Source organism: Ambystoma mexicanum, chromosome 6q, assembly GCF_040938575.1.
Source record: "Ambystoma mexicanum isolate Mex_15411 chromosome 6q, UKY_AmexF1_1, whole genome shotgun sequence".
Lineage (NCBI taxonomy): Eukaryota > Metazoa > Chordata > Amphibia > Caudata > Ambystomatidae > Ambystoma > Ambystoma mexicanum.
Genome location: NC_090937.1, coordinates 302,249,739 through 302,275,213, shown reverse-complemented (window position 1 = coordinate 302,275,213; position 25,475 = coordinate 302,249,739). Strand labels below are relative to the sequence as shown.

At 44.7% G+C, this 25,475-nt stretch overlaps 1 protein-coding gene across 3 annotated transcripts in view; it reads left to right on the top strand.

The window, feature by feature from the left end:
* LOC138515997 (RNA-binding protein 43-like) overlaps window positions 1-25,475 on the top strand; it is a 240,752-nt gene that overhangs the window by 97,891 nt on the left and 117,386 nt on the right. For 2 of the 3 annotated variants that reach the window (XM_069630787.1, XM_069630788.1), the window contains exon 2: window positions 18,949-19,159. In XM_069630787.1, the coding sequence (XP_069486888.1) occupies window positions 18,949-19,159 (211 nt within the window). The remainder of the gene's footprint in view (window positions 1-18,948; window positions 19,160-25,475) is intronic. The other variant, XM_069630789.1, reaches the window with a different exon arrangement.

Below are 25,475 nucleotides of genomic sequence, written 5' to 3'. Positions count from 1 at the left end.
AGCACGATATTTCACTGTGATTGACGTTTTTCTCAATCCCATTGCACAAAGACACTCAGGATCTGACGTCATTTACATTCATATAGACTAAGTTGAAAAGCACTCGGTTACCACAAGGGTATTGTGAGTCTCCATCGATTTTCGAGTCCTTCAGATGGACTTAAGCAATATTGATTTAGAAAGTGTTGTGTTGAAATATGTAGACGCCATCTTAGTTTGCAGCACTTTAGAGGAGGAGTGCAGACGCGATTCTGTTCAGCTGATGATTACGCTTGCTGACAAAGGATATAAAGTTGACAAAGAGAAGTTACAGTATTGTCAGCAGGAAGTGTTGTATGTAGGACAATTGATTTCATATGAAGGAAAGAAAGTTACTCCTGAGAGAGCTGAGGCTATTTTGAAAACCACAAAGCCACACACGATAAAACACATGCAGAGATTTCGGGGATTGTGTAACTGTCAGAGTATGGGTCTTTGACTGCAGCTCATATATAAGGCCTTTATTGCAGACTTTAAAGAAAGCCCAGGCAATGCAGGAAAAAATTGTGTGGACTGAGAAAATGGAAGAAGGATTTGACAAATTAAAAAAGGCAATTTGCACAGCTCCAGTTTTAGGGATTCCTAATTATGCCGAGGAATTCTTCTTATTCTCGCATACAGATGGTACTGTTATGATAGCAGTTCTTACATAGAGTACCACATTGGGGTACACGCCCCTTGTATATTATAGTGGAATTTTAGACCCAGTAATGAGAGGTCACTTTCCGTGCGAACACTCTTTGGCCGCCGCCGCGTTCAGCATAGAGAAGGTTGCAAACATCGTGATGGGATGCTCCATGACATTATTTGTTGAGCATGCACTATTTGCCATTTTAGAGAAACCAAATGGCACGTTAACTTCTGAAAGGTCTTCTGCCTACGAGGTAGTTATATCGAATCCAGCGATCAAAATAGTTTGATACAGAATAGTGAATCATGCCATGTTAGTAGTTGAACCACTGGCAGAGGATGAGCATGTGCATGACTCTGCAAACTATGAAGAGTTCTATGACGAAATCCCTTGGATAAAATAAAATGCAATGACGGGTGGAGAAATTTTTTTCATTGACGGTTCTTCAAGGATCGATCAAAATGATGGGCAGAGATACACAGTTGCTGCTGTGGTAAAGCACACGGCCTATGGGGAATTTCAGAAGATGGTACGTGCTCGACTACCGTCTCATTATTCAGCACAGGCTTCAGAGTTAGTGGCGCTGATTGTCGTGCTCGAGAATCATGCAGACCAAGAAGTAAGTGTACAGCGATTCTGCTTATGTGACGTGCACGAAGGATTAGCACATTGGAAAAGGAGGTGCTACCTCTGAGCGGACGGCATGCCAGTGCAGCACACCGCCTTATTGGACAGGCTTATTAAGGCACTACAACTCCCAGTAAGCAGCAAAGACGTTAATTGCGCAGCTCACAAGAAAAGAACAGACTTTATCTCACGTGGAAACCAAGCAGCAGACGATGAGGCCAAACTCACTGCTTGTTCAGATAATATTAGGACATTTGAAACGCCTGATGTAAATGAAAACATTGTTGTAATGATGAACGTGTCTGAGAGATCTAGTGATTTGTCAAAAACTAAATTGATGGAGGTCCAGGGGGAAGCACCTCAAGAGGATTTATGGACACGAAGAGGGTGTTCTTTAAACCCCTCTGAAGCATTGTGGCGACAAGACAGCACTGGTAAACCAGTGATGCCTGTAGTCTTATTAAGGGTGGCGCTGGAACAGCTATACTAGGTCGATTAAATGAGTACCAATTTCGGTTGTGTGATATTGTATGTAAATATGTGCTCTGTAAAGCGCTTTGGATTAAGGCGCTATATAAATAACACATTATCATTGTGTGTCAAATATTCACAGCTGGGCATACACTGCGCACAGTTAGGGGAGTATTTCCTAGACCCAGTGGCCCCTTTTAGCATTTGCATATCGACTATGTCGACATGCTGCAAGTATGTAACGGATATAGATACATGAATATTGTAGTTTGTCCCTTTTCAAGATGGATTGAGGCTGCTCCGTGTACACACCCAGTCTCTACCTGTGCAGCCAAATTCGTAGTGCGGGAAGTATTTCCTAGATGGGGAAGATGTGAAGTAATGAGGTCAGACAATAGCCCACATTTTGTGAATCAAACATTTGAACAGATGAGCTTGTTGCTTGGTATAAAGCACAAGTTTTCTTCGGCTTATTATCCACAAGGAAATGGGATCTGTGAATAGCTCAACGGCTTGCTTAAAGAAAGGATAGCCAAGTTGAAGCTTACTTTGAAGAAAGAGTGGTTGCATTGCCTACCACTGGCATTCTATACACTGAGGAACCAACCAGTTTCGGACCACCATCTCAACCCCCCATGAGATAGTGACAGGGAGAAGGATGAGAACACCCCTCACACCTCTATCCCGAGTTAGAAGTGATGCTCAGCCTACCTCTGAATTGTTAGGAATGGAGTTACGTGACTATGACTTCAAGTATTTCCCATTTCAGGTCCGCTACGGCGAAAAGGGTGTGGGGCAACACAGAAGGAGATGCTTCAACAAGTAGTGTTCAAGAACTATGTCGTCCCAAACTATTCCCCGCAGATGCGGTCCTAATCCGCAACTTTACAAGGAAGTGGTACGAGCCCAGATTTAACGGCCCCTTCATTGTAGAAGACGTCACGCCGTCTGCAGTCAGAGTGCAAGGCAGACGCGCTTTAACTTTCTTAGATGACATGAACATCTATGCTGGAGAAAACCCTCTGCTCCCACTCCCTTCAGAAGCAAGCAACGAGGAAGAACCTCAGCAAATGCAAACAGTCTTTGACGAGGAAGAAGGACACAGAGGCTGTCGTGTGAAAGAAAACATTTCATTGAGCTGCGGCCTGGTTCGGGGCACTCTTTCTAGCCACTATAGAAGAGTTAAGGCAAGCTAATTCGAACACTCTGTGCAGTCATTTCAGGGTTAAGAGAAGAGCTTTATTCTTAAAAGCACAGAAGTTTTGACTTTGGACTAAGGCATGCTTAAGCCTTGATAAGAAAAAGAAGAAAAATATGCCAAGTCGAGGGCTTATTTTCGACAATTGTAAGAGGGAACAGTATCCTGATTCATTTCACACGACTTCCTGTTTGGATTTGCCCATGGTGATTCCAGATGATGACATTTCTCGGATTATTCTTACTTATTTTGAGTTTGTGTTGCATGCATAGCCTTCGATTGTGGGGAGAACTACTCACATTCCTGCTTTCTTGCAAGATCCTAAAAATGGCCCATTTGTGAGAAGATTGCTTATAGTTATCACTGAGCAAATTTCGCAGCTTCCTGATTACAGTGGGGGAAGGACAAATGCCCCTAACACCTGATAACGCCCACTGACTAGTCAGTTTGGTGTTCTATCGTCTGATTGGAAAATATCCGCAGCTTGTTAGGAGACACACTGATATGCACACTTTCTAAGGGATCCGAGAAATGATGCAGCGTTAAATGAAATTTTGAGAGACATCATACTCCAAGTGAATGCTTACTCCAAGTGAACTCTGAGGTCAGAGTGAAAGTTTCCTTGCAGGAACAGATCGAGAGGTTGCGGGTCAAACTAAACTCTTGTTTCATGCTGAAAGAAAGTTATGTCATCTGGTCTAAGGCAGATTTGAGGAATCAACTGGGAGCTGGTGTATGTTATTGAACTCCTCTAGAAACATTCTGGAGAAAAGATGTCTAGAGTACATTTGAGGTTGTTTTTCTTCGTGCTGGAGAGGCATCCACATTTCGTCTGGGTAAAGACTGGTTCCAGGAATACATTGAGAGGTTTTTTCTTGTCATCCAGTAAACAAACAGCTGATCGAGGACGAGTTGCTGAGTCAAGATAGCAGCTTCCAGAAGCAGTACATAATGCTGATGTATTAAAGGTTACTTTTTCCTTCCTTGGGCAATAAAATGGGAAGCATTAATGGTGATATTATAATGCCAGATGCAGAGAGACGTCCACGTTGTCCACAAAGTCGATGCTGTAAATTGACATACTTCTGTGTTATGCTTGCATTGTGTTCATAATCATACTGCTTTCACTCACAGTACGCACATCGTACTACCTTGATGTACATGGAGCTAAGACTCCTGTGAATCTTCCTAAGCAGAAGGAAGGTACAATCGTGGCAACTACTAGGCAGCCAAGACCCTATGCAGTCATTCCTGTTCCAAAGAAAGATGACAAATTGCCTGAGCCTGAGATAGATGACACTAACAAATGTTAACATGCAAAAAGCGTCTTAGAAACTCTTTTTGGGTGTAAAATACAGGCTTGGCAAGAGAGACACACAAATAATGCATACAAACACGCCTGATCCTGTGATATTTGACCTGAGGGTAGTTTCTAAAAAGAAGTCACACATGGAGATTTTTTGAGAGACATGTTTATGCCTAACAGGTATGCTGAGAGGATGAAACTTGCTGAACTTTCTCCTACTCAGGCAGCAAATGAAGGTGTACCTAGTCCACTGCTTGATTTAACTGTGATTTATCCAGTCAGAGGATTTATGCTGGCACACTTCATGATATGATCATAGAAGGTCATATGAGAAGAATGAGGCCTAATAGAAGCACCAAGGAAGATGATTTCGAACTAAATGATTATCTGGACAGTATAGCTCACTTGGGAAATCATATATGGTACCAACCTTTGAAGGAAGTGGGGAAGAAGAACTTCGAAGGGGAGATGCTTTGTATGTGCACTCCTGCCATACAGTATGGGGAAATCTAAGATCTTCATAGCTATTAAAATAGATGTCCTGACTGCACACTGCATATTACATCTAGCATTCTGTAGTACAAGAGGCCAGTTCATGGGTCGAACAGCCTACCTCAAATGGACAACTGAATGGACAGATCCAGATGAAGATGACTATATCCAAGACGCAAAGACAAGAAACAGAGCCCATACAAAGAATCGTGTGATCAGATACGAAAAGCCTGTAGTGAAAGGAGCTGGAATAGGAAGATCAAAGTCTGCAGAAGAAATTCATAGATGAATAGAACAAAGGCCAGATGCAGATTTGGGGAACTGTGCTATCACCAGATGGCTGGGAAGAATGTATAGTGATCTGCAGAGACTGGGTAATAATGGGTCACTACCAACCAACTATTGAGAATGCACAAATGTTGAGTAAGCCTCTATGGTCGAAACTTGCCAAACTACTGACATGGGTCGAAGGCAGAGGAGGACACGTGCAGATAGTACATTTGGAGAGTGCAAAGCTGTGTTTCATGAATAATGGCACAAGAAAAGTTGGAGAGAACCAGAGTTGTGGGAGAATATTTGAAGCACCAGGAATGAACATTGGAACAGCATTGTTCATGGATCATTATTGGGCTTGTGGATCAAAGGCATACATGAAGTTACCAAAGGATTGGGGAGGAATATGCTCATTGGTGAATGTCCATGTTCCAGCATTGGTGATTCCAAAGAGTGATCTGAATCTCGACAGTTTTCCAAAAACAGATGCTCACCTGAGGAAGAAGAGATCTGTGGAGTTGGTGAAGAGAATGAAGAGCGAGAACTATTTCTCAGCCAAGTTAATAGAAGCTTTTGACTCTATTCCTTATGAGCACAGGCTGTTCAGCCAGACCTCATCAGTATTCACGTTGATCTTTATGCCGAGAATGCAGGTTGGAGCAAACACAAAATGGCTTCAAATTACCAGATGGCAATTGCTGCAAACAATTAACACTACTATAAAGAGAATCAATGCAATCAGAGAAGAGATGAGAGCCATAAGACTAATGACTCTTCAGAACAGACATGTCTTGGACATGATCACAGTGATGGATGGAGGTGTTTGTGCAAAAATTGGAAAATCATGTTGCACATTTATACCTTCTCATGATGTCGAGAATGGAACCTTGACAGAGGCCATAGAGATGCTGACCAAGCTCCATGGTCAGATGATAGATGAAGTAGAAGATATTGCTGATGATAGTTGGTTTGGATCGTGCTTTTCTTGGGTTCCACAATGGATGGCAGACCTTTTTAGGTTCCCTGGAGCCCTGATAGTGATGATATTGCTTGGATTGTGTGTGATGAAGATAATAATCTTTCAATGCAAGAAGACAGCCAAGAAAGCAATAGAGATGGAAATCATGATCGATGTTGATCAAGGATAGAAGGCCAGAGACCCGACAGATGAAGAAATCGGAGACTTTGTGAAGGCCATTATCCATGCACCTGAGGGAACGAAGTTCCTGTATCCAAAGAACCACAAGTAGTATGTAGGAAGATGGATCTAGTGCAGTCCAAGTGTACAATGTATGCTCATGACATGGAACAAAGATGAGCATGTGAAATCCAATGGATGCCTGAAGGGAGTCCTAAAGATATGGATACCTAAGAAGCATTTCTTCAGACAAGGATGTCTAGATATAAAGGATGATGGGAGAGGGGTCGGTGAATCGCCCAGACAAGGGAGTGTAGTGAAGGAGCCAGGTACCCCCACCTCAACCACCTCACCCATATTGCCTATATCCTGGGAACCAGAGTGTGAGATACGTGTGGTACCAGTGAAAGTACCAGTACCTATGAAGATCTGGGAGGCAAGGTACCCATTGAGAAAACCATACTTGCATACGAGAAAATATGATGGCCATTTGAATGAAATCCCAGAAGAGGCAGAGCAAATGAATAGCTTAGACGAATGGTGACGTCATGCAGAGCTAGTCTGCCGAACATAGAAGAGATGCAGAGACAAGCGAATGCAGATATTCTATAAAGACATCAAGAAAGTACCAAGGATAAGTCACATCTTGGGATCAAGGTGAAGAAGCTTATGCCATAGAAGCAGATGAAGTTATCAAGCTAGTTTACACGTGTTACAGAAGTAAAAGAAACGCAAGCAGACAAAGTGATCTTGAGGTTAGCCTTATAGTGAATCGATTGCGGCAAAACGTACTGCAAAATAGCAGTTCACAGCGGCACTCCTCCATCTTTCACTCCAAAAGGTACACAACACTTCCGTGCTTTCTCCATTGTAAAACGTCCTTTATTCTTTTGATGTGTGGACAGTCGAGAGCACACCTGTGAATAAAAAATCACAATAACGTGTTTAACCCCAAACTGGGCTTCGTCGAATTGTAATTGACACCATGTTTTCAATTCTTTATACCTCATTTCCTGTTTGGATCCAGTATCTTTCCTGTGTAGAAACCGCTAGACCTGCACTTCTTATTTTATTGCTTGCCTTTTAATGGCGTCCATATTGGATGACTTGTTATACAGTACATTCATACCATAAAGTGTCAAGTGCTAAGGTAAAAAGAGAAAAGGGAAAGGGGGAGGGGAGGGTTTTTTGTGCAAAGTTTGCTTTTAGATCAAGTGCATCATATTCCTAGCAACTAGTGCAAATCTAGTGCACATTTAAAGCATTTTCCTGAAATTTGGATTTCATGCATTGCAAGATAAAGTGCTTAGTGCTTGAAAATGCACCATTTCATAGACTGATATATTTATACATTAGTAAGCATCTAGTGATCTTATGCTTTAAAACCGGTCTTCACACTTTTGTTTTCAAATATGCAAGGCTTATTTTGGATAACATGTTCAATGTTTCTGCTACCATATACAAATATGTTCGGTTGGCTTAAAATTTCTATTCAGTGCTTAATGCGTCGAAAGATATATCATTAGATAAGCAAATGCAAATGTATTGTCCTATGCCTTACAGTTTACCTACGACTTGATATTGATAATACTGTGTGCAAAATGAACTGTATTTACCTGAGAATCAAATTCAGTGCATTACACAATAAAGTGCCTAGTGCATTAAATTACAATTTAAGATATATATGCATTATCTGGTGCCTTGCTGTTTGCCAGTTGGTTGTGTCTTACAGCAATACTTTCAATCTAGTCAAGGATAATGGAATTTCCAATTGCATGTATTTTTTATCTATATATAGTAAAGGATGGATGTTTCCACTACGCATTATAGCAGTGCTGGACATTAACAAAAAGGCTTCATTTCTCGTGTGTCGCAGTTAAAAAGCAAATTGAATTACAAAGTGAATCTCAGCAGACAGAGTTGGATGAGCCAAGAAGCCAAGGTCTTATCAAACTGGAGTGAACTGACATTGGATACAAATCGTGTTAAAGAACAGAACTCCTGTTCAGAAGGCATTAACAAAACCAGGAAGACGTCAGAGGTTCATTAGAAAATAGTGTTTTAAAGCATTAGAAGCTCAATTTCATGGTCTCCAGTCACATGAAAGAATAAAGTAGGACGAATGAGGTGGGCAAACCTACGCACGAGTGCAGAGCGTGCCCTCACTCCCTGAATTTCTCAGAGCTAAGAACAAACTTAAGGCGAGCTTCAAAGCACAAATTGACAGACCACTGAGGTGATGGATTGATATGCTAATTGGTGGGAAGCAATGGTTAAGGCAAACTCACCAGCACCTGGATGGCCAGCCTGTATGCTGCTAGACGTAGGTGGACAAGTACTGACGGAGGTTAGAGTGCCAACCAATTGTAGAGGACTGCGTAATTAGGGGTCCTTTAGTTGTGTAAACCAATGGGACGTTGTGTATTTAGTGACGTTCATAGTGGTCATTTTTAGGGGAGGGCTTAGTTGCCCCACCTAATGTTAAGTAACCAATCACATATTCACACTTTTTTAGACTAGTATGGATCGTATACTTAGATGTTCACTTAGAGCCGATCGATCACCCATACTCCTAGGTTTTTGTAGTATGCCACGTAGGATGACGTTAGTAAATATGTAGGTTAACGTCATTGATGACGAGTTTTGTGTATAAAATCTCAGTTTTTACTACAATGCTTTGAATAAGAGGATCAAGCGAATTCGATGATGTTCATTGTACTCCCTGTTTTAGATAAATGATATTAAAACAGTCTTCTTTTTGCCAATTACCTGAGTCGTCTCTAATATTGATGTATGAATGAAATCTGCATCCCCATCCATCTCCAGGGTAATTGCTACTCATCAGAGGAGCTGGAGTAACCATTTCAACTGGCACTCAGCCACTCTCGTTTTGTGGTCACGAGCTGAACCATAGTGGATCCCTAGACTTTCCCCATGCGGGATCTCCCAATCCCATTCCTGTGTGCCATTCCCCCCCTTCCTACCGTGAGGTTAAGAATTCACATCATCTGTTTAACGTTCAAGCACAGCACTTATCTTTGCGTATGCCCTCCCCAGGCGCGTAGTCTCTGTAGAGTTGGTTCCTCGATTTTGAGTTAATTTTGCGCTCTCTGTGGACTTTCCCGCTTTGTCTGACTACTTGTTGGTTGGCGGGCTTCTGGAGCCAGTTGGTTTTCTCCCTTCTTGGATCTTTTGGACTTCCCCGTAGACCATTCCCATGGCCTCCGGGTGTTGAGTTGATTGGTGGTCGGGGGGGAGCGTTGCTTGTACTTCGTCCTCGATTCCCAGTAGGGTTGCCTCCTGCTCACATGTCATGACTTTGTGCTGCTTTCCTTGCCAATAAAAGCTCAGACCGAATGTGTGTGACCATCTGTATTGAATTTGTTGATCTCTCAGGTGTGCCAGGACTGGGGCCATACGCCTTCTTTTGTTGAGTTATTTGTGATAAATCTTGGTATAGGAATATTTCCGCGCCATTGTAGGTAATTTGGTCTGCTTTTCTGGGCTTGGCTAGGATTTGTTCCTTTAGCGTGTAGCGGTGGAAGGCCACCAGGACGTCTCTCTGTCTCGCCCCCGGTTCCTGTCGATGCTGGCCCACCCTGTGGATTCTGTCAAATTGGATCTCCTCGCCTGCCTCCGACTCCATGAAGTCCTTGAAGATGCTCTTTAGAACCTGAGTTAGGTCTTGATCTTGAGTTTCCTTGGCAAACATTTGACCTGTATGTTGGATATCCTGGACCTATTCTCCAGGTTTTCTGTCTGTAGCTAGAGGTTGTGGGTGGCCGCTGCAAGTGTTTCCAAGAGTGTCTGCTTTCCTCGCGTCTTCTGTCTGTTCTTGAATGGCCCTCTCTTTGGTGTCTGCTCTCTCCTCAATTTTGTTAATGTCTCTTCTTATTTCCTGTATTTCTTCGGCCAGATCTTCTCTGAGTGTCCATTTGTTTTTGACCCGCCGTGGTGATTTTGTCTACTATCTCTCCTAGGAGGTCTTCCTGCAAGGAGGCTGTTTCTGTTTCCGGGCCCAGTCGCTTGTGGTGGGCCAGAGTTCCTTCCTGTGATTTTTTTTTAAAAAATGTTTTATTTTTTTAAAGGTTTTTGAGGGCTGACCTAATCTCCTTGTTCCTGTTTCTGGACATCGCAAGGTGTGCTTGTCGAGGCTCTGGCCCGTGGTTTGTCCCATCAACCCCCAATGTATTCCGGGTCTGTGATGACCTGAAGTCTGTAGCTCCTGTTGCTGTTCTGTGGGGCCTTCAGCCCCTTTGCGATCTCTGGGATCCCTAATCTGGTTCTCATTAGCGATGCGCCGAGGGACTAGGTTTTAAGAGCTGCCCGTGGTCCCTTCTGAGGTCACACAGGGCAATGCGCTTTAACCAGCTTTGGGGGCAGGACCTGTGCTAGGGTTTGATGTATCGCCCTTTCCTTTGGGGTAGATTGGTAGATTCTATTAAAGTTCCTTTGGTGATGCAGAATGGGTAATCCCCCCCCCCACCGCGTGCTGGTAGATCTCTGTAGTAAGGGGTGTTTTATTTGCCTCTGTTTGAAAGCGAATACCCCTTTTGGGTTCTCGAGACCTTCAAGGTCACCTTTCACTGTGTCAGGAGCCCTACCAAGGCGTCTTGTTCAAGGTGGGGCTCTCCACCTGCTACAAGTTAAACTGCCTGTGCCAGGGTTTCTGAATGATGGTCCGTGGCGGATGTTCCTGGCCCATGTTGCATGAGCCGGGACCTCCGTCATGCACAGTGAAATGCCGGGATCCCAGTAATTCCTCGGGTGTGGCGGGGGAGTGGGGTCTTGTGTGGACTAAGTCCTTGGGCTTCCTGGCTTGGTTTGTATCTTGGCGCCTCTGTCCGGCACTGGTTAGCAAATGTTGGCCGGTCTATGTCTCTGGAGATCTCCCTTCCTGGGTATGTTGGTCTGACTCCCACGGCCTCGTCAGGGTGCCCCTGCCTCACTCACTTGTGGTGCTGGTGTGCTAGGACCTCCGTCTGGCCTGTCGCTTCGCTGGATGCGCCCCTGCTTCCCGGGGCATCCGGGGGGCTGCACGGATCCTCGGTTGAGTGAGCTTGCTTCTGAGGTCCCAGTCTGTTGGTTCCCTGCTTCTCGGCGGGACCGTGTCCTTCCCCAGTTGGTGTCCTCGGAGGGGGTTATTGATATATTGGTGCCCAGTGTGGCCGCTGCGCCTCCCGGTGAGCATTCCTGGTAGAGGGGGCCGGCCGTAGGACCGTTGGCCTTGGTGAGGGATGGTGGTTTCTCGCTTCGTCCTTTCGTGTTTTGGGGATGGCTCTCCTTCTGCCAAAGGAACCTATGTGGTTACTCCGCTCTTGGATTTGGGTTGTGCAGTGCAGGTCCAGAGCTGCGCGGTGTTGAGTGCCCCGCCGGCCTCGCTGTGGTCGTGAAAGGTAGGGATCTCACCGCCCGCGTGCACTACGTATCGTGATGTCCGGGGACCTCGGGCCAAATGGTGCAGTCGCCGGAGTTGCTCCTTGTCCCGGTGCAGTAGACAATATGCTGTAGCTCCTGGGGAGGGCTTGTTCAGCTGCTTTTTGTGCTTTATTGCTGCCTCGTTTCGGGATCTCGGGGTCGCAGTACTCGCATGCGTGCAGCCATCTGGAATCATCTCCGACAACCATCTTAACCAAAGGAGAGGACAATCTTACTGGCAGGAGTTGCCAAGAAGCATTCAGTGTGCTATATTTTTGAGACTGCGAGTACAAGAAGTGAGCCAAGTACTATACCTTGGTAGAGACTGTTAGGAACCTTAAGCATGCAACCCAGGAGAAGATCATTAATCCCATAGTTAGGTTTTTGAAGCACATTTAGTTCAACGGTTTTTCGCCTTCCAGTTAGACGGCATTGAGGAGGCTTCTGGTCACGTGATCAAGTACTGGCACTTGCTCCGCCTACCAGCAGGTTTTGCACCTTCTGTGCAGCCACGACTCCAGTCCAGCTCAAGGCAGACCGTATCGTGTAGGATGCTGGTCACGTTACTAGGTTCTGCCGCTCAGTTGCTCTGCCAACACCTATTTCACCAGTCCTCCTTGGGCGTCCCCATCAGAGTCCCCTGCAAAGGACAAGGACCTCTCCTCTTTGTGCCTGATAGGGCAATTGTCCAGACCTGCTCTTCTGCATTTCACCTACAAAGTTGTCACTTCTACTACTACTACTACTACTTCTTGCCAAAAGACATCACCATTTGTCTCATCTGTCCACAGCCTACCCCCCTTCCTTGCCCTGGGCAGCCCCGGCAACCCACCCTAGTGAAGCTCATTATCGCTCTTGCCCCCATCCAAAACCCACCCACTACATGCCACTTGTGCTGATCAATGCCCCCTTAGCAGTTGCTTATGCTGCAGAGATTTCTGACTTCATCTCATGCAATAATCTTAATGACCTCTTCATCACCGAAACCTGGTTCACCACCCCTCCTCTGTTTTTGATGTCCTACTCCGAGGCTACTGCATCCAACATGTTGACAAGCCAGGAAGCAGAGTGACAATCGTCCTCAGGAGTGATTGACAAGTGCCATCATTTCCTCCCCCAGAGCAAACTTGTTTGAACCACTCACCTGCCGGTTCTGTTTATCTCACAAGGAATCGATAACCTTCCACCTCATCTACAGAACTCCTCACAGGAGTGAGTCTTTTATTGCCAACATCTCCACTGCCATTCTCCTTACTCTCCTCTGCCAAATTAGCACACATTAATGATGTTTTACTGAGAGATGTGAATGTCCCTGAGTCTTGTGCCGATAACAACACTCGAAGCATGCATTTCGCACTGATCAGATCCACGGACCTTAAGCAAAGTGTGCTCTCCCTCACGTACAACAATGGCAATACCCTAGACCTAGTCTTTGTCATCCCCCCATATTACCTGCACTGACCCTTTCCGATTTGACTGGTCTGACCACGCTGCCAACCGAATATCGATCACCCATGGCACAAAAAGGTCTGGCTAATGCCCCCTCGTTCAGTGCCGCTCATTCAAAGCTTTTCCAATCAATGAGCTAGGAGTAAACGTCAGCTCCCCATCTTCCCCATGGGGAATGCCTCCATTCTCCTAGAATTATTCATTCGCTATGCTATGAAAATGGTTGACAGATGTGCTAAGACAAAACCATCAGTCCCCTGGTACACCCCAGAGCTCACCTCCAACAAACAATCAGAGCCCTAGAGACACAGCAGCGCAAAAAACATAACCCTGGAGAGCTTACCAACCTCAAAACTCTCAGCGCCAACCATTGGATTCTAATTATTAAGGCCAAAGCTGCTTACTACTTGACCACCATCGTGGCAGCCTCTAGCAGGAGCAAAGCCCTCTTTGAGGTAGTAAAGCATTGTACCAAACCCTCACCCAACTCAGAGGTAATAGGAACAATGCAAAGGAATAACACTTTTTTAATTGAAAAAATAGCCACATTCTGACAGATCATCAAATCAACCTCACACAGCATTAGCCCTCTAGCATGTACACAAAACCTCTGCATTGAATTCTCTCTGCCAGACTGCCTAAAAACGATTGCTTCCCTGAAACCTACTTCCTACTGTGATATCATCCCGGCCTCCATCCTTAAACAATTGATGGGCCAGGCGCTTATCGCACTCCTCAACATTATTAATCCTCCATTCACAGAAGGGTCATTCCCAGACACCCTCAAGACTGGTCTCAGACGACCTCTTTTGAAAAAACGACCATAGACCAAGATGACCTGGCCAACTACCGGCCCATTACGATCCTCCTTTTATTGGCAATATCTTGGAAAAAGTAGTCCCTACACAACTACTGGCCAGAATTAAACTACACCTTCTCCACGACTATCAGAGTGTTATCGAGCCAGCCACCATCCAGGTGGTGGATGATGCCCTCCAAATCATGGATAAGGGCAAACACATGCTTCTTTGCCTTCTTTGGCCACTCGAATGCCTTCAACATCATCACCAACCTATCCTTCTCGCCCTCCACACCAACAGGATGGGATTCTCTGGCACTATTTTGAATTGGTGTAACTCCTATGTCTGGCAGACACCATGCTGTCCAAATGAACACTTTGCGTTGTAATCGACTCTCATTGTATGCTGTCTCTGGGCTCCCTCCTCAAAGATCCCAATGTAGTCATCCTTTAATACGCAGACGATACTCAGTTGTACATGAGAGTAAAAAGCCCACAGGACATCAGTCGCCTCTGAAATCCCCTAGCCATCATCCAGTCCTGGATGTCGACTGTCTACCACAAAATTAACCCTTCCAAGGCCAAATTAGTCCTAATCGGTCCGCCCACTAAACAACAAATTGTTCAAAGTGGCTCAATGATATGCACCTAGAAGAATTTGATCCGCAACGCTCGGATTCAGCAAAATCCTTAGGTTTCAACATTGACTGCAGCTTATCCTTTCAGAAAGATATAGGCAAAAAGGCCCAATAGCCTGGCTCCAAATCTCCATCCGTCTCAAAATTAAACCCTTCATCCCGCCACAGGATTTCCAGACTGTAATGTACGCCCTTGTACTCTCGTACATCGATGGGGGAAGTGCCCTGTAGATGGAATCAAATCGCCCCAACCCTACATTGGCTTCTCCAGTGCCAGGAGACTATTCTAGACTGCATGTATCATTAACAAAGCTGCCATGCAATCGGTGTCAAGCAAGGTTGCAATCTTGCTGCAGTTCTCTTCAATCTTTACCTTGCTGACATCGATCGCATTTCCCTGACATCTACGTTGTTAGACTTGGCTCTCTGCACCTTCATTGGCTTGCTTATGCGGATGACGTCATCCTGTTTGATCGCACCCAATCTGGTCTACAAAAAAAACCCCATCTTTTTTCCTCTTACTGTACGCTCAATAACTTTTCTATTAATTCTCTGAAATCTAAAAGACACATATTTTCCTCTAAAAAAAAAAAAATACCCCCTCCTTTTAAATGGCTAATCAATCTAATCGAAATTAAGCCCTCGTACAATTTGACATACCTAGGATACAACCTTTCAAATTGTAATTCTCTTGCCAAATGGCAGGCTTCTCTTTCCGCCAAGGTCCTGCCCCTCATTGCACAAATGAAATTTGTTCTCGGCCAGTATTGCACATTTTCTCATTCCCCTTACTAATTTATATCTAATGAAAGTGGAAGCAGTGATTTTGTATGGGTTGGACCTTTGTTTAGCTAAAATCGAACCTTTCTTAAATAAACTTCAGGGTAGAATTTGGAAGGCTGTCCTTGGTCTTCCGAGTTATCTCCCTAATGCCTTACTCGGACATGAACTGGGCCTCAACTCCTTGGCCTCTCGTTCTACTTGGCGGATGCTCACTAACTATATTAAGATGTTGTTCCCTCCTATTAATTCTCTTTACGAAGATCTTGCTAACATGTTAGTGAAGGCTTATCCTGCCTCGATTGTACAATTTCAAAAACGTATTCTCGCTTTACTAGCACACATTAATTTAGGTCCTGAAGACCTTATATGGCAACTGAACCTCGCAAAAAAAAAAAAGACATTTCCAGAATGATTGGACCGCCACTGCAGATCAGATAGCCACGTACTCCTCATTCGGGGAATACCTACTATTTTGACACAGTCAGCTGCCCGGCTTGCCATATCTCCTTCTGTTCCCATGCAGCAAACTACAGACTCTCTATATGAGATTCTATCTGGACCTTTTTCACACTAGGTTACGCACTAAGCATTGGGGCCTTAGTTCAGATGCAACTCCAGACACAAATTGTCGTTTTTGCGGCCTTATGGACGCACAGGAATCATTAAAACCTCTTTTTCTATACTGTGCTCATTTTGAATCTCAAAGAGTATTTTGTTTGAAAGATTTTCAGTTTGCCTCTTCGCCTATAGCTCGGAATTTTCTTTGGTTGGAATGTATGTGGGGTACAAGCAATACAATTATCTTTGCCACCTGTCGCTTGTTAATTCATATTGAAACAGAACTAAATTCAGGTACGGATTAGTACAACTTTACTCTATATGGACGTTTTATTCTTGTTTTTAATTTATATCACATGCATGCTATGCTTTATTATTTACTCTGTAGCAGGATGCTCTGATGATTTTTCCTACTTTATTGGTAATCTTCTTGTCCCTTGTACCTCTGCAGTTGTATCTTGCAGTCTGAACCTAGATATTACCATTGTTATACAATCTTACCTTTACTTTTTTCATTTACATTGCTTATATGTAAGTACTATTTTATTTTTCTTCCTCTTATCATTTTTTCACATATTGAATCTGTTTTTTGTCTTATTACATATTCGCTCTATATTTTCAGCATTGTTCTCTGGGTGACATATTATACATCAGTGATGTTTGTTTTTAAAGAAATATGTATGAAATGTATTATTTTTTATTTAATTTTGCAAAGTTGCTTGTGCACTATAAACAAATAAAAGTTTTTTAAAAAAGCCGCCATGAGGAACACACCAGTGTACTTGATGGCTTATCTCCACATATCTGCTAGCTCATGCTCCGCACGCAGCATAATTGACCAACCGCCTCGAATCACAACTCGCCTACAAAAAGAAGACCTGCAAACAAACCTTCTCTTGTCACACACCCACCCTTTGGAACTTGATCCCGGTATTGGCTCGGTATGCCTCCACAATACTCCAATTTCGCATATCTCTCAAAATGTGTTTTTTTTTCAACATCTTGCCGAGAACTAATGGACTGGCACACAGACCGTTACTCAGAGTACCGTTGCCAACCCATATGCTGGCTACCCACACCCTGTGCTGCTCTTGAGCTAGGTCCGCACTTTAAACTAAATAAAAAGGAAAAACCTAGGTGTTAACCTATTTTGATGCCCTTGTGATAGAACAGTTTGTTTCTAGTTTCATTCCCTCGAACCTGTAGGTGTACGCCCAACCCATCCTGACAGTTATTAAAGATGTTGGACTATACTTTGCTCTTGTCTGTATTCTGTTGTGTGTTCTGATGATCATTTGTCACAATACTATGTAAGACTATTTCTCTGCCTAGTGTGGGTTTAATGCTCTACACATTTGTGCAAAGATCACTCCTCCCAGGCTGCACAAGATCGACGATTACTCCATCTCTTTTGCCTGTGCACGATTTGGGATCATTCTGAGCTCATTCCAAATTTTAGCTGAGTAGGTGGCACCATGTGGTTTTCTTCGTTAGTTTTGAACCATGACCAGCTAACCCTTGGTGAAGGTTAATGCATGTGGTGGTCCCTGTTGTTCCATTCGTCCATGGAGCTTGTGTACCTGCTGCTATAAAATCTTCAAGCAATATGCCTTTGGCACCACTGAAGATGTTCTGCTGAATCTGGAGAGTAGCTGTGACCATCAGATCTGGGCTAGACGTGGCTCAGGGTGTGAAAAGATACACTTCCAGCAATTTTAGTTTGGGTAGGGGGAATTACTATTCATCGCAACAGTGTTACTTTTTCGTAGTTTAGTTGAACTTCCGGGCCTTTAGCAGCCACAGCCCTCAGATAGTGTAGGTTACAGTATCCAGTATTGGAGCACAGCTTTGCAGATAAAAGGCTGTAGGTTCAAACTGGGCTTTCCCGCATTCAGTATTCAAATTGGAGAGGGTCTAGGAGAGTCATTCTTCATGGGGACTCGTCATAAGGTTCTATGAAGTAATGATGCCGATCTTCCACATGGGTCTAGGAAGAGAGCAATGGACCGAATCCAAATTGTATCCATTCAAATGTTCTGGCAGTCATCCAGTCAATGGAGGTTGCCACTTAGAATTGTGGTGGTGTTCTTCACAGAGTTTCTATTGAGTGTGGATTCATTATTTGCAAAGACTGAAACTGCCAAGATCATAACTGATCTTGGCAGTTCCAATGCTCCGTCTCTAAGACAGGCAGAAGACTTGCCCATATGTGGCCATATCCACATTTCGCTCACTAGCTCATAGACTAACCTTGTTAGTGTTTTGGATTCTGTACTGCATTTCGCATGGTGGCCTCCAGTAGCGGCACCCATGTGTTACAGCAGACTTTATTCTGCAAAAAAGGGATTGGCAGCTTTAAACTCTCTAGATGTTGGGCCTGCAACTCCCATTAGCCCAAGAGAACCTAGTCAGTACTGAAAGATCTTGGTAGTTCTAGTCATCATGAGAGCTGCAGGTTGCAGACCCCCGCACTAGAAGGACTAAATAACTGTCACCAATTGAGCCCTTGCAGCCAGCCCTAAAAGGAAACGTGCACAGGGAAACTCCTGTTGTTGGTATGCGATAGCCACATGTGGCTGGAGTTATGTGAGTCTCCAATAAGGCCTCAAATGAAAGGTCACTGGCTAAAAGGTAGAGTAACCCAGTAAGGAAACAGAATTACATGGGCCTCGTGCCTACGTAGAAAATAGGACTTTGACTTTGTGTCTCCCATTATTTCTGTCATTCCTTCCTTGAGCAGTGGCCAGTGAGAAAGGGCTTCCTCTACAGTGGCATGTTACTGGGTTATGCAATGCTTTTAATGGGCATAGCTTGTGTAGCTTGGTTGAATCAAACCTGTTCACTTGTGGGAGTGGGATAGGTGCAGGGGTTGGGGGGCAGGGACACTAGTTAATCTCTTTTGTGCTCAGTGTTCCTGGGTGTTGCTGATGCCAATGGTAGTTAAATGTCACAATGTCTCTTGTTTTGCTTGGTCTGCGCTTTTAGTAGACTTGTACTGCCTCACCTTACAAATAAACTAACAATTCAATGCATCCAGGCACCTAAATGTCTAGATCTACTCCATTTTATCGAGCCCAATTTCATAGTAACTGGGCCAGTTGATGATGATATTCTCTCTTTTCTCATAGGCTGCTGGATCAAATACAGAAAACAAAATCGTACCCACCCAGACCGTGAGTGTTCATGGAATCCCTAGTGGCATGCTTGAGGATGATGTCTTGCAAGACCTGCTAACGATTCATTTTCAAAAGGCTAAGAATGGTGGTGGCGATGTGAAAAGAGTCATCTACCCAACAAGAGTAAAAGGGGTGGCTTATGTAACATTTGAAGATTATAAAGGTATTTGTATGAAACAAGTTGATAGATTGTTTTTTTTGGCATGGAAAACACCCAGTCATCCTACTGTGGTAGATGTCACTGTGCTGGTCTGAGGTTTCTGGCCTTGCTCCCTTGTTTCCATTATCATTGTGATGAAATATCTCCCCAAAGGATACTTGTTTTGCTTTCTGGAGGTTGATCCATTTCTGTGCATGGCAGCCCTTGCAGTCTTACTAAGGCTATTACACTTTCTGCTCATATAGTTGCACGCTCCTTCTGTTTTGCCATCCTTTCTGCAATTGGACCCCAGACCAGAAAAATAGACACTTGTTCCTCCCTGGGGCAACCCTACAACTCGAAGCCAATCTATTATGATAAACCACCTACTATTTACAAAATCTCCAGGTAGCGTGTATGGTCAAAACCATTGTTGCTAGAAATACCCACCATAATTACTAAATAAGACCCTTTTGTGTGGGGTTAAAGGCAGGCAAGTAATGTTTAGTTCCCTCTGACTCGTTATTCTAACCCATGCCATACACCAGTTTTCCTTGTAGGACAAATGAGCGATGACACCACAGCAAATATTGTAGATATATCATGTATACATGTATTGTGACGATTCCTAAGGTGTTGTCACTGCTTTAGATGGTGGGGGAGACCCTTTCCATGAGGCCCGGGAGGTGAGGCCGCTACCCGATAGTCCTGCTGGGGGTGATAATTAGCGGGAGCATCTCATGGGGAGGACCCCATTCAGAGTAGTGACCACCTTGGGAGAATGCTGTATCCCTTGGACCTTGCCTATAAAACCTTCTCTTACCTCCCATCAGCTACCCCACTATGTCCGTTTGTCACAAATCTCAGCGAGAAACCACTGAGAAGGAGAACACCCATAAGGTGTTCATTGACCGTACTGACACGAAGAAGAGGCCAAGAGCAATGAGGATCAATGCTCAGAACCAAGGCATGCGGTTTAGTTGTTTGAATCAACCGATTGGCCCGCTGTCATTCAAAATCAGAGGGGGAACCGAACAATGGCGTCTTCCACCTCTCGGCAAGGACCGGGAGCATGGCAAGCTATGCGAAGAAGGTCAGACCAGAGAAGCAGATGCGTCGGGGAGAGGAGCAGGTCTGCAAAGGTGCCAAGAAGCAGGAAGCTTCATGCAGAGGAGGAAGTGCTCCTGCTGGGAACAGGGACTGACGGAGTACCAAAAAACCCACCGTGGGGTTGCTGGAGAGGCTCACGGAAGACAGGATGAAGGCTCGAGATAGAAAAGCAGCAGAAGATCCTGGTAGACCCGAAGACAACTGGAGGACAACAGGCAAGGCCCTGCAGGTATTAGGGTGGTCTAGGGTTGGGGAAGACCCAGAGAACATAAGAAACCTTAAGTAAAGTAAGGACTAAGATACATGGATATTTGCTGACACATAGCACCGTGAAGGGGATCTGGCACCCTTATTGGAAAAACATGTCCCAAATCACAATAAGAAGGGACGCAAACTTTACACTTACCAATACTGCTCACATGCCTTGGCAGGAGGGTAAACCAAGGCTGGGGAACAGCGAGAACTGTGAAGTTAACCACATGATGAGGGTCTGGGAACCATGCTGGGGAGGTGCACCCCTGATAGTAATAAAGAGAAACACAAAGCCTCCATGCACGATTGACACTTGGAGACCTTGTCAGTAGAGTAAACCAAGGCTGTGGTTGGACGTGAAGTCATAGAGAAGAGGCGTGAGAGTGAGGTCGTTGAGTACCTCACTTGGCAGGAGAGTGGGTCAAGTCGGGGGTACTGAGCAAGGCACTGGGTCCCACGACAAAGCTTGTAAAAGGTATCCAGGTGGTTCTTCTTTGTCTCAGTACCTGCAAGCCGTGTGTGCTCACAAGGGTCTGGGACCCACAACACAGCTTGAATAGAAGGCATTTAGGTTGTTCTTCGCAGTATCTGAAAGCTGGGCCTGCTCACAAGGGGTCTGGGACCCTCAAGACGGCTTGGGAAAGGCATCAGGTCATTCTACCTTCTCACATGGCCTGGGAGTCGGGCCTACCAAGAAGGTTGGAAAGACCCTGAGGAAACGGAATCAACCCCTTGAGTCATTTGGAACTTTTGTTTATTTTGTACACCTTTTGGAACCTTTGTTTTGAACTGCAATGCTGGGCTGCAGGCGGACAGCCAAGAGACACTTCCCTTATGATCATTTTGGGATCGAAATAAAGTTTAACAACAACAATTTCCCTTAGCACATTATACTGATTTTAGCTTGCGAGGGTTAGGATTTGGACACAGGACAGCAAACTTTACTTTGGAACATTCTGACACAGACAGTTTTCATTAACTGGTTTTGTTGAGGCAGGGAAACCCCTCTTAGAGATAGGGTCAGTTAGGTTTTCCTCCAATTTTCCCCCCATTTGTGTTGCTAATTAAGTTCTTTGGCAATCAACATTGCCACCCTTGTGTCCATCTCTTACTCCTCCACCCTCACAGTATGTAATACAGGGCAGCCAGCAATATCCGTATAGAAGCCTGGAAATGATGTCCTTATTACAGGCTAGTTGCGACATCACAACTGACCTGTAATAAGAAAATGACATCGCAACTGCCCTGTAATCAGTTATAACACTTCAGTTGTAAAATCACAATGCCTGCTTATTGAGCCAACAGAGAGAATTCCAGCTGTCACTGCAGCATTTTGGTAAAAACATGAAAATCATTTAAAATTCCTTGCTGGCAGAATAGTTTTCTGTGTCACTTTACAGCCGTTAATTGACAAGTAACTGTTTATGGTACAATGTTTAATTTGTGCTCCGCTGTAGTTCAACGCATGTGTGCAAGAATCTGCATCTTACTACTTATTTTAAAGCACAAAATGAAAAATGTATTTCAATGCTTTTCATTAAATTGCTTGAACTATTTTTCTGCAACACATTAGGAGCTGCCTTTTTGCTTTTTTGAATCCTAATTGGTTCTATATTGATTATATGGATCAGCAAATGGAAGATCTCTTACATTATATTATGCAACAAACGAGGTAAAGGAAATGACAGTTAGCCATCTATTATAAGGAATAAAATACCCACACCAGAAAGGAAGGGTGCAGAAGACAGCAACTGACCAGGAAGTGTTATGGTGGTTGTCAAAGACTTTTATTGAATTCAGAAACCTAGCTATCCCTAACTCTAAGAGGGGTTTCCCTGCCTCAAACTAAAAACGAAAGGATCAGTCAGAATGTCTGTAACTGAAAAAGCACCACCCTGAGTCAAAGCCTTACCTCTGTCCCTTACGCCACAACTAAAGAGTCTTAATCAAAAGTAAAGTTCTTGCACCAGTATGAATGACTCCCTTCCCCTGGTCTTGGTTTACAAACAGTTCCATATGTAGCCAGGAGGAATGACACTCTTCCCGTTGATGTTAGTAGCAACAAAGTTCCAATTATGTCCAGGGGGAATAACTCCCTTCCCCTGGATGTTGGCAGCAACAAGGTTCATAATGTGCCCCGGGGGAATGACTCCCTTGCCCTGGGTACTAGTTTCAACAAACGTTCCAGCTAATGTCAGGGGAGTGGTACCCTTCCCTCGTCTTCTTAGGTAACTTTGATAACAATGATATGGCACATATGGTGTATAGAGGACGGAGGGAGGTAAGCAACGTTGTAGCCGCATTTAATATACTGACGCAAACAATGTTTGCACCAACAGAGGATGCGCCCCAAGGCAGCCAGTAGGATACAGGGACATTGAGACCGGATGGTGATGTGTGATGGGGAGGGGAGTTGGCGGCATCAGGGAGGAGGGGAGGGGGTGAGGGGACATCTGGGTTAAGCATGCTGGGGGTTGGGTTCACTGTTTATTTGTAGCGGTCCTTGGACAGGGTTCGATTAGGAGCCAGTGGCATACTTAAACAGAAACTGACTCCGTAGCTGGCTCTCAGGCACGCACCTGATGGGAGCATCACGAGAGTGGATATTTCACAGACGAGAGACAGGGAACATGGATGGGAAAAGATGCAATTGTTTGAAATAATGCCATGCTGCAGGGTATGCTACTATACAACTCATTTGTGTTTTCCTTTTTTGTTTTCCTTTCCATTCTTGTTCTCTGTTGTTGGAATAATAAAGGCTCTCCTTAGCCTGTCAGTGGTCTTTTCTTTACCACTGTTTTGGGGGTTCATCCCACTGATATTCACCTAGTACTTATTTGGTCCTAGACTCTGTTCGCTCCCGCTTTCTTGTAAGGTCCACTTGGTTCACTCTCCTGCCAAGTACTGCCACAAGGAGGATGACTTGTATGCTGGTATAGGTTACTTTGGTTTGGGTCTCAGACCCTGGTTTCTATTCTTCTTTTATTAGGCTCACTTGGTCCACTCCACTGCAAGGCACTGCCACAAGGAAGATGGCTCTTATATATAGACTTCACCTTGGTTCTGGTCCGAGACCCTTAGTTATCTTCCCTTCTCACTAGGCCCACTTGGCTGACTCTCTTCTCAAGTACTGCCATAAGGAAAATGCTTCAATTCAATATAGATTTTCCTTCTGTTCGGGTCCCTGACCATTGGCTCTCTTCCCTTGTCACTAGGCCTTCTTCTCAAGTACTGCCACAAGGAAGGTGCTTCTTATTCCCGTGTGGTTTACCTCTCTCCCGCACTTCCAAGCCTGTACCGGTCACCCTGACTTACCCGCTACCTTTGTGTGTTCCGGGACAATTGGCCGGTTCTTCCTGGGTGCTTGCGTCTTCTCACTGGGTTGCACGGGCGCCACTGGCTTCTGCTGCTCTTGCTCAGTTTACCTTCTTCCTGGTCTCTTCTCGGACGGTGTAGGTGCCGTTACTGGACCGCCAAGTCCACCATCAGAGGGTCGCACCACCGTCTTCCAAGCTCCAGTCACGCCCTTGACCTGCTTCAAAACCCCGGGAAAAGGACTCCTGTCGTCTGCCTCTTGTCTCTGGGAGAGGACTGCTCTCCGCTTTCCCACCACATCCTCTGCGTCTCCTTTGAACTTTCCATGCTGGACTGTAATTCGTGCTGGTATGCGGCTCTCTTTCTCAAAGTCCTTTGTCAGTTTGTATGTGTTTCTCAGGACGACTCACTCATGGAAGTCTATACCGTTCCTGTATCTTCTCTGTGCCATTCTTCATTGCTCCTGGTGGCCACCTCGTCTCAGTACTGACCTTGCTGGTAATCTTCATGCTTTGGGTGATATTTTTAGTGCCAGTACTGGAGTTATTCATACTATTTGTATTGTTAGCAATCTTCTTAGTCTCAGTAGAAGTAATGGGTATAATGATACAATAGCACTTCTATTTGTTATCAGTGGGGGTTGGTGGAAAGGTGTTAACGGGCTTGAGAAGGTTAGGTTCGGGGTGTTGGGCCAACTTTTACCCAGGTGATCGTCCTTAACCCCAAGAGGGGAGTCCCTCCCCATGAGGTCCTCCCGCATTAAACCACCCTTACGGGGAATATTGTGTAGCCACCTCACCTCCCTAGCCTCATGAGAAGGGGCTCCACCCTGGGGAGACGTGACGACACCTAGTGAATCATCACATAACCTTCCCCTTCTGCTGCTGGCCTCCCCATTTCATTTTACCCTGAGCTCAGGGTTTTGTTCACCTGATCTAGGGTCACTACCGGGATGTTTATGCCATGTCCAGCTAGGGGCACTGGTTTTAAACCCGTCTTCTTCCCAGGTGTCCTAGGGCCAGTATCTTCCCGGGGGGCGAGGGGGGCAATTTATTTCTTCCAAATTGAGAAAGTCGGTACCAATAATAGTTTCTTCAGGGAGTCCTGGGACTATCGCTGAATTCACCCTTGTTTCTTTACCCTTTAAATAGTAACTGTGGGCCGATGGTATATTTTCTGATCCATGGACACAGTGATCCGTACAGACTTTAATTCCAAAATTTGGTCAGAGTATATAAGGATGGCCCTCACTGCTGTCCGATTACTCCCGGAGTTAGGGTATTCTGTTGACTAAGATGGATTTCTGCATTTTAAACGGGTCTGAGAGACAGACAGTTACTCAGTCTCCATCTTTTTCTCTTCTTCTATCCCTAGTTCTTCCCACTCTTCTACAGCCATCTAACCTTTTTCCATAGGTTCCTCCTTTTGATTTTTAGGACATCGTCTAGCCCAATATGAGAAGCATGTAATGGAAGGTCCTGCAAGGGACCTTCTCTCCTTCCTTTTGGATACACCTCTATCCCTAAAAGTGGTAGGTTTCCATTGCTCCCGCTTCTCTACGTCTACTTCCTGTTTTAAAGATCTTTTCCAGATTTTGCAGGAGCCATTTCTTTGCGACATGGTCTCGATTCTTTTAGCGGTAAGTTTCTGGTGTTAATTTCTT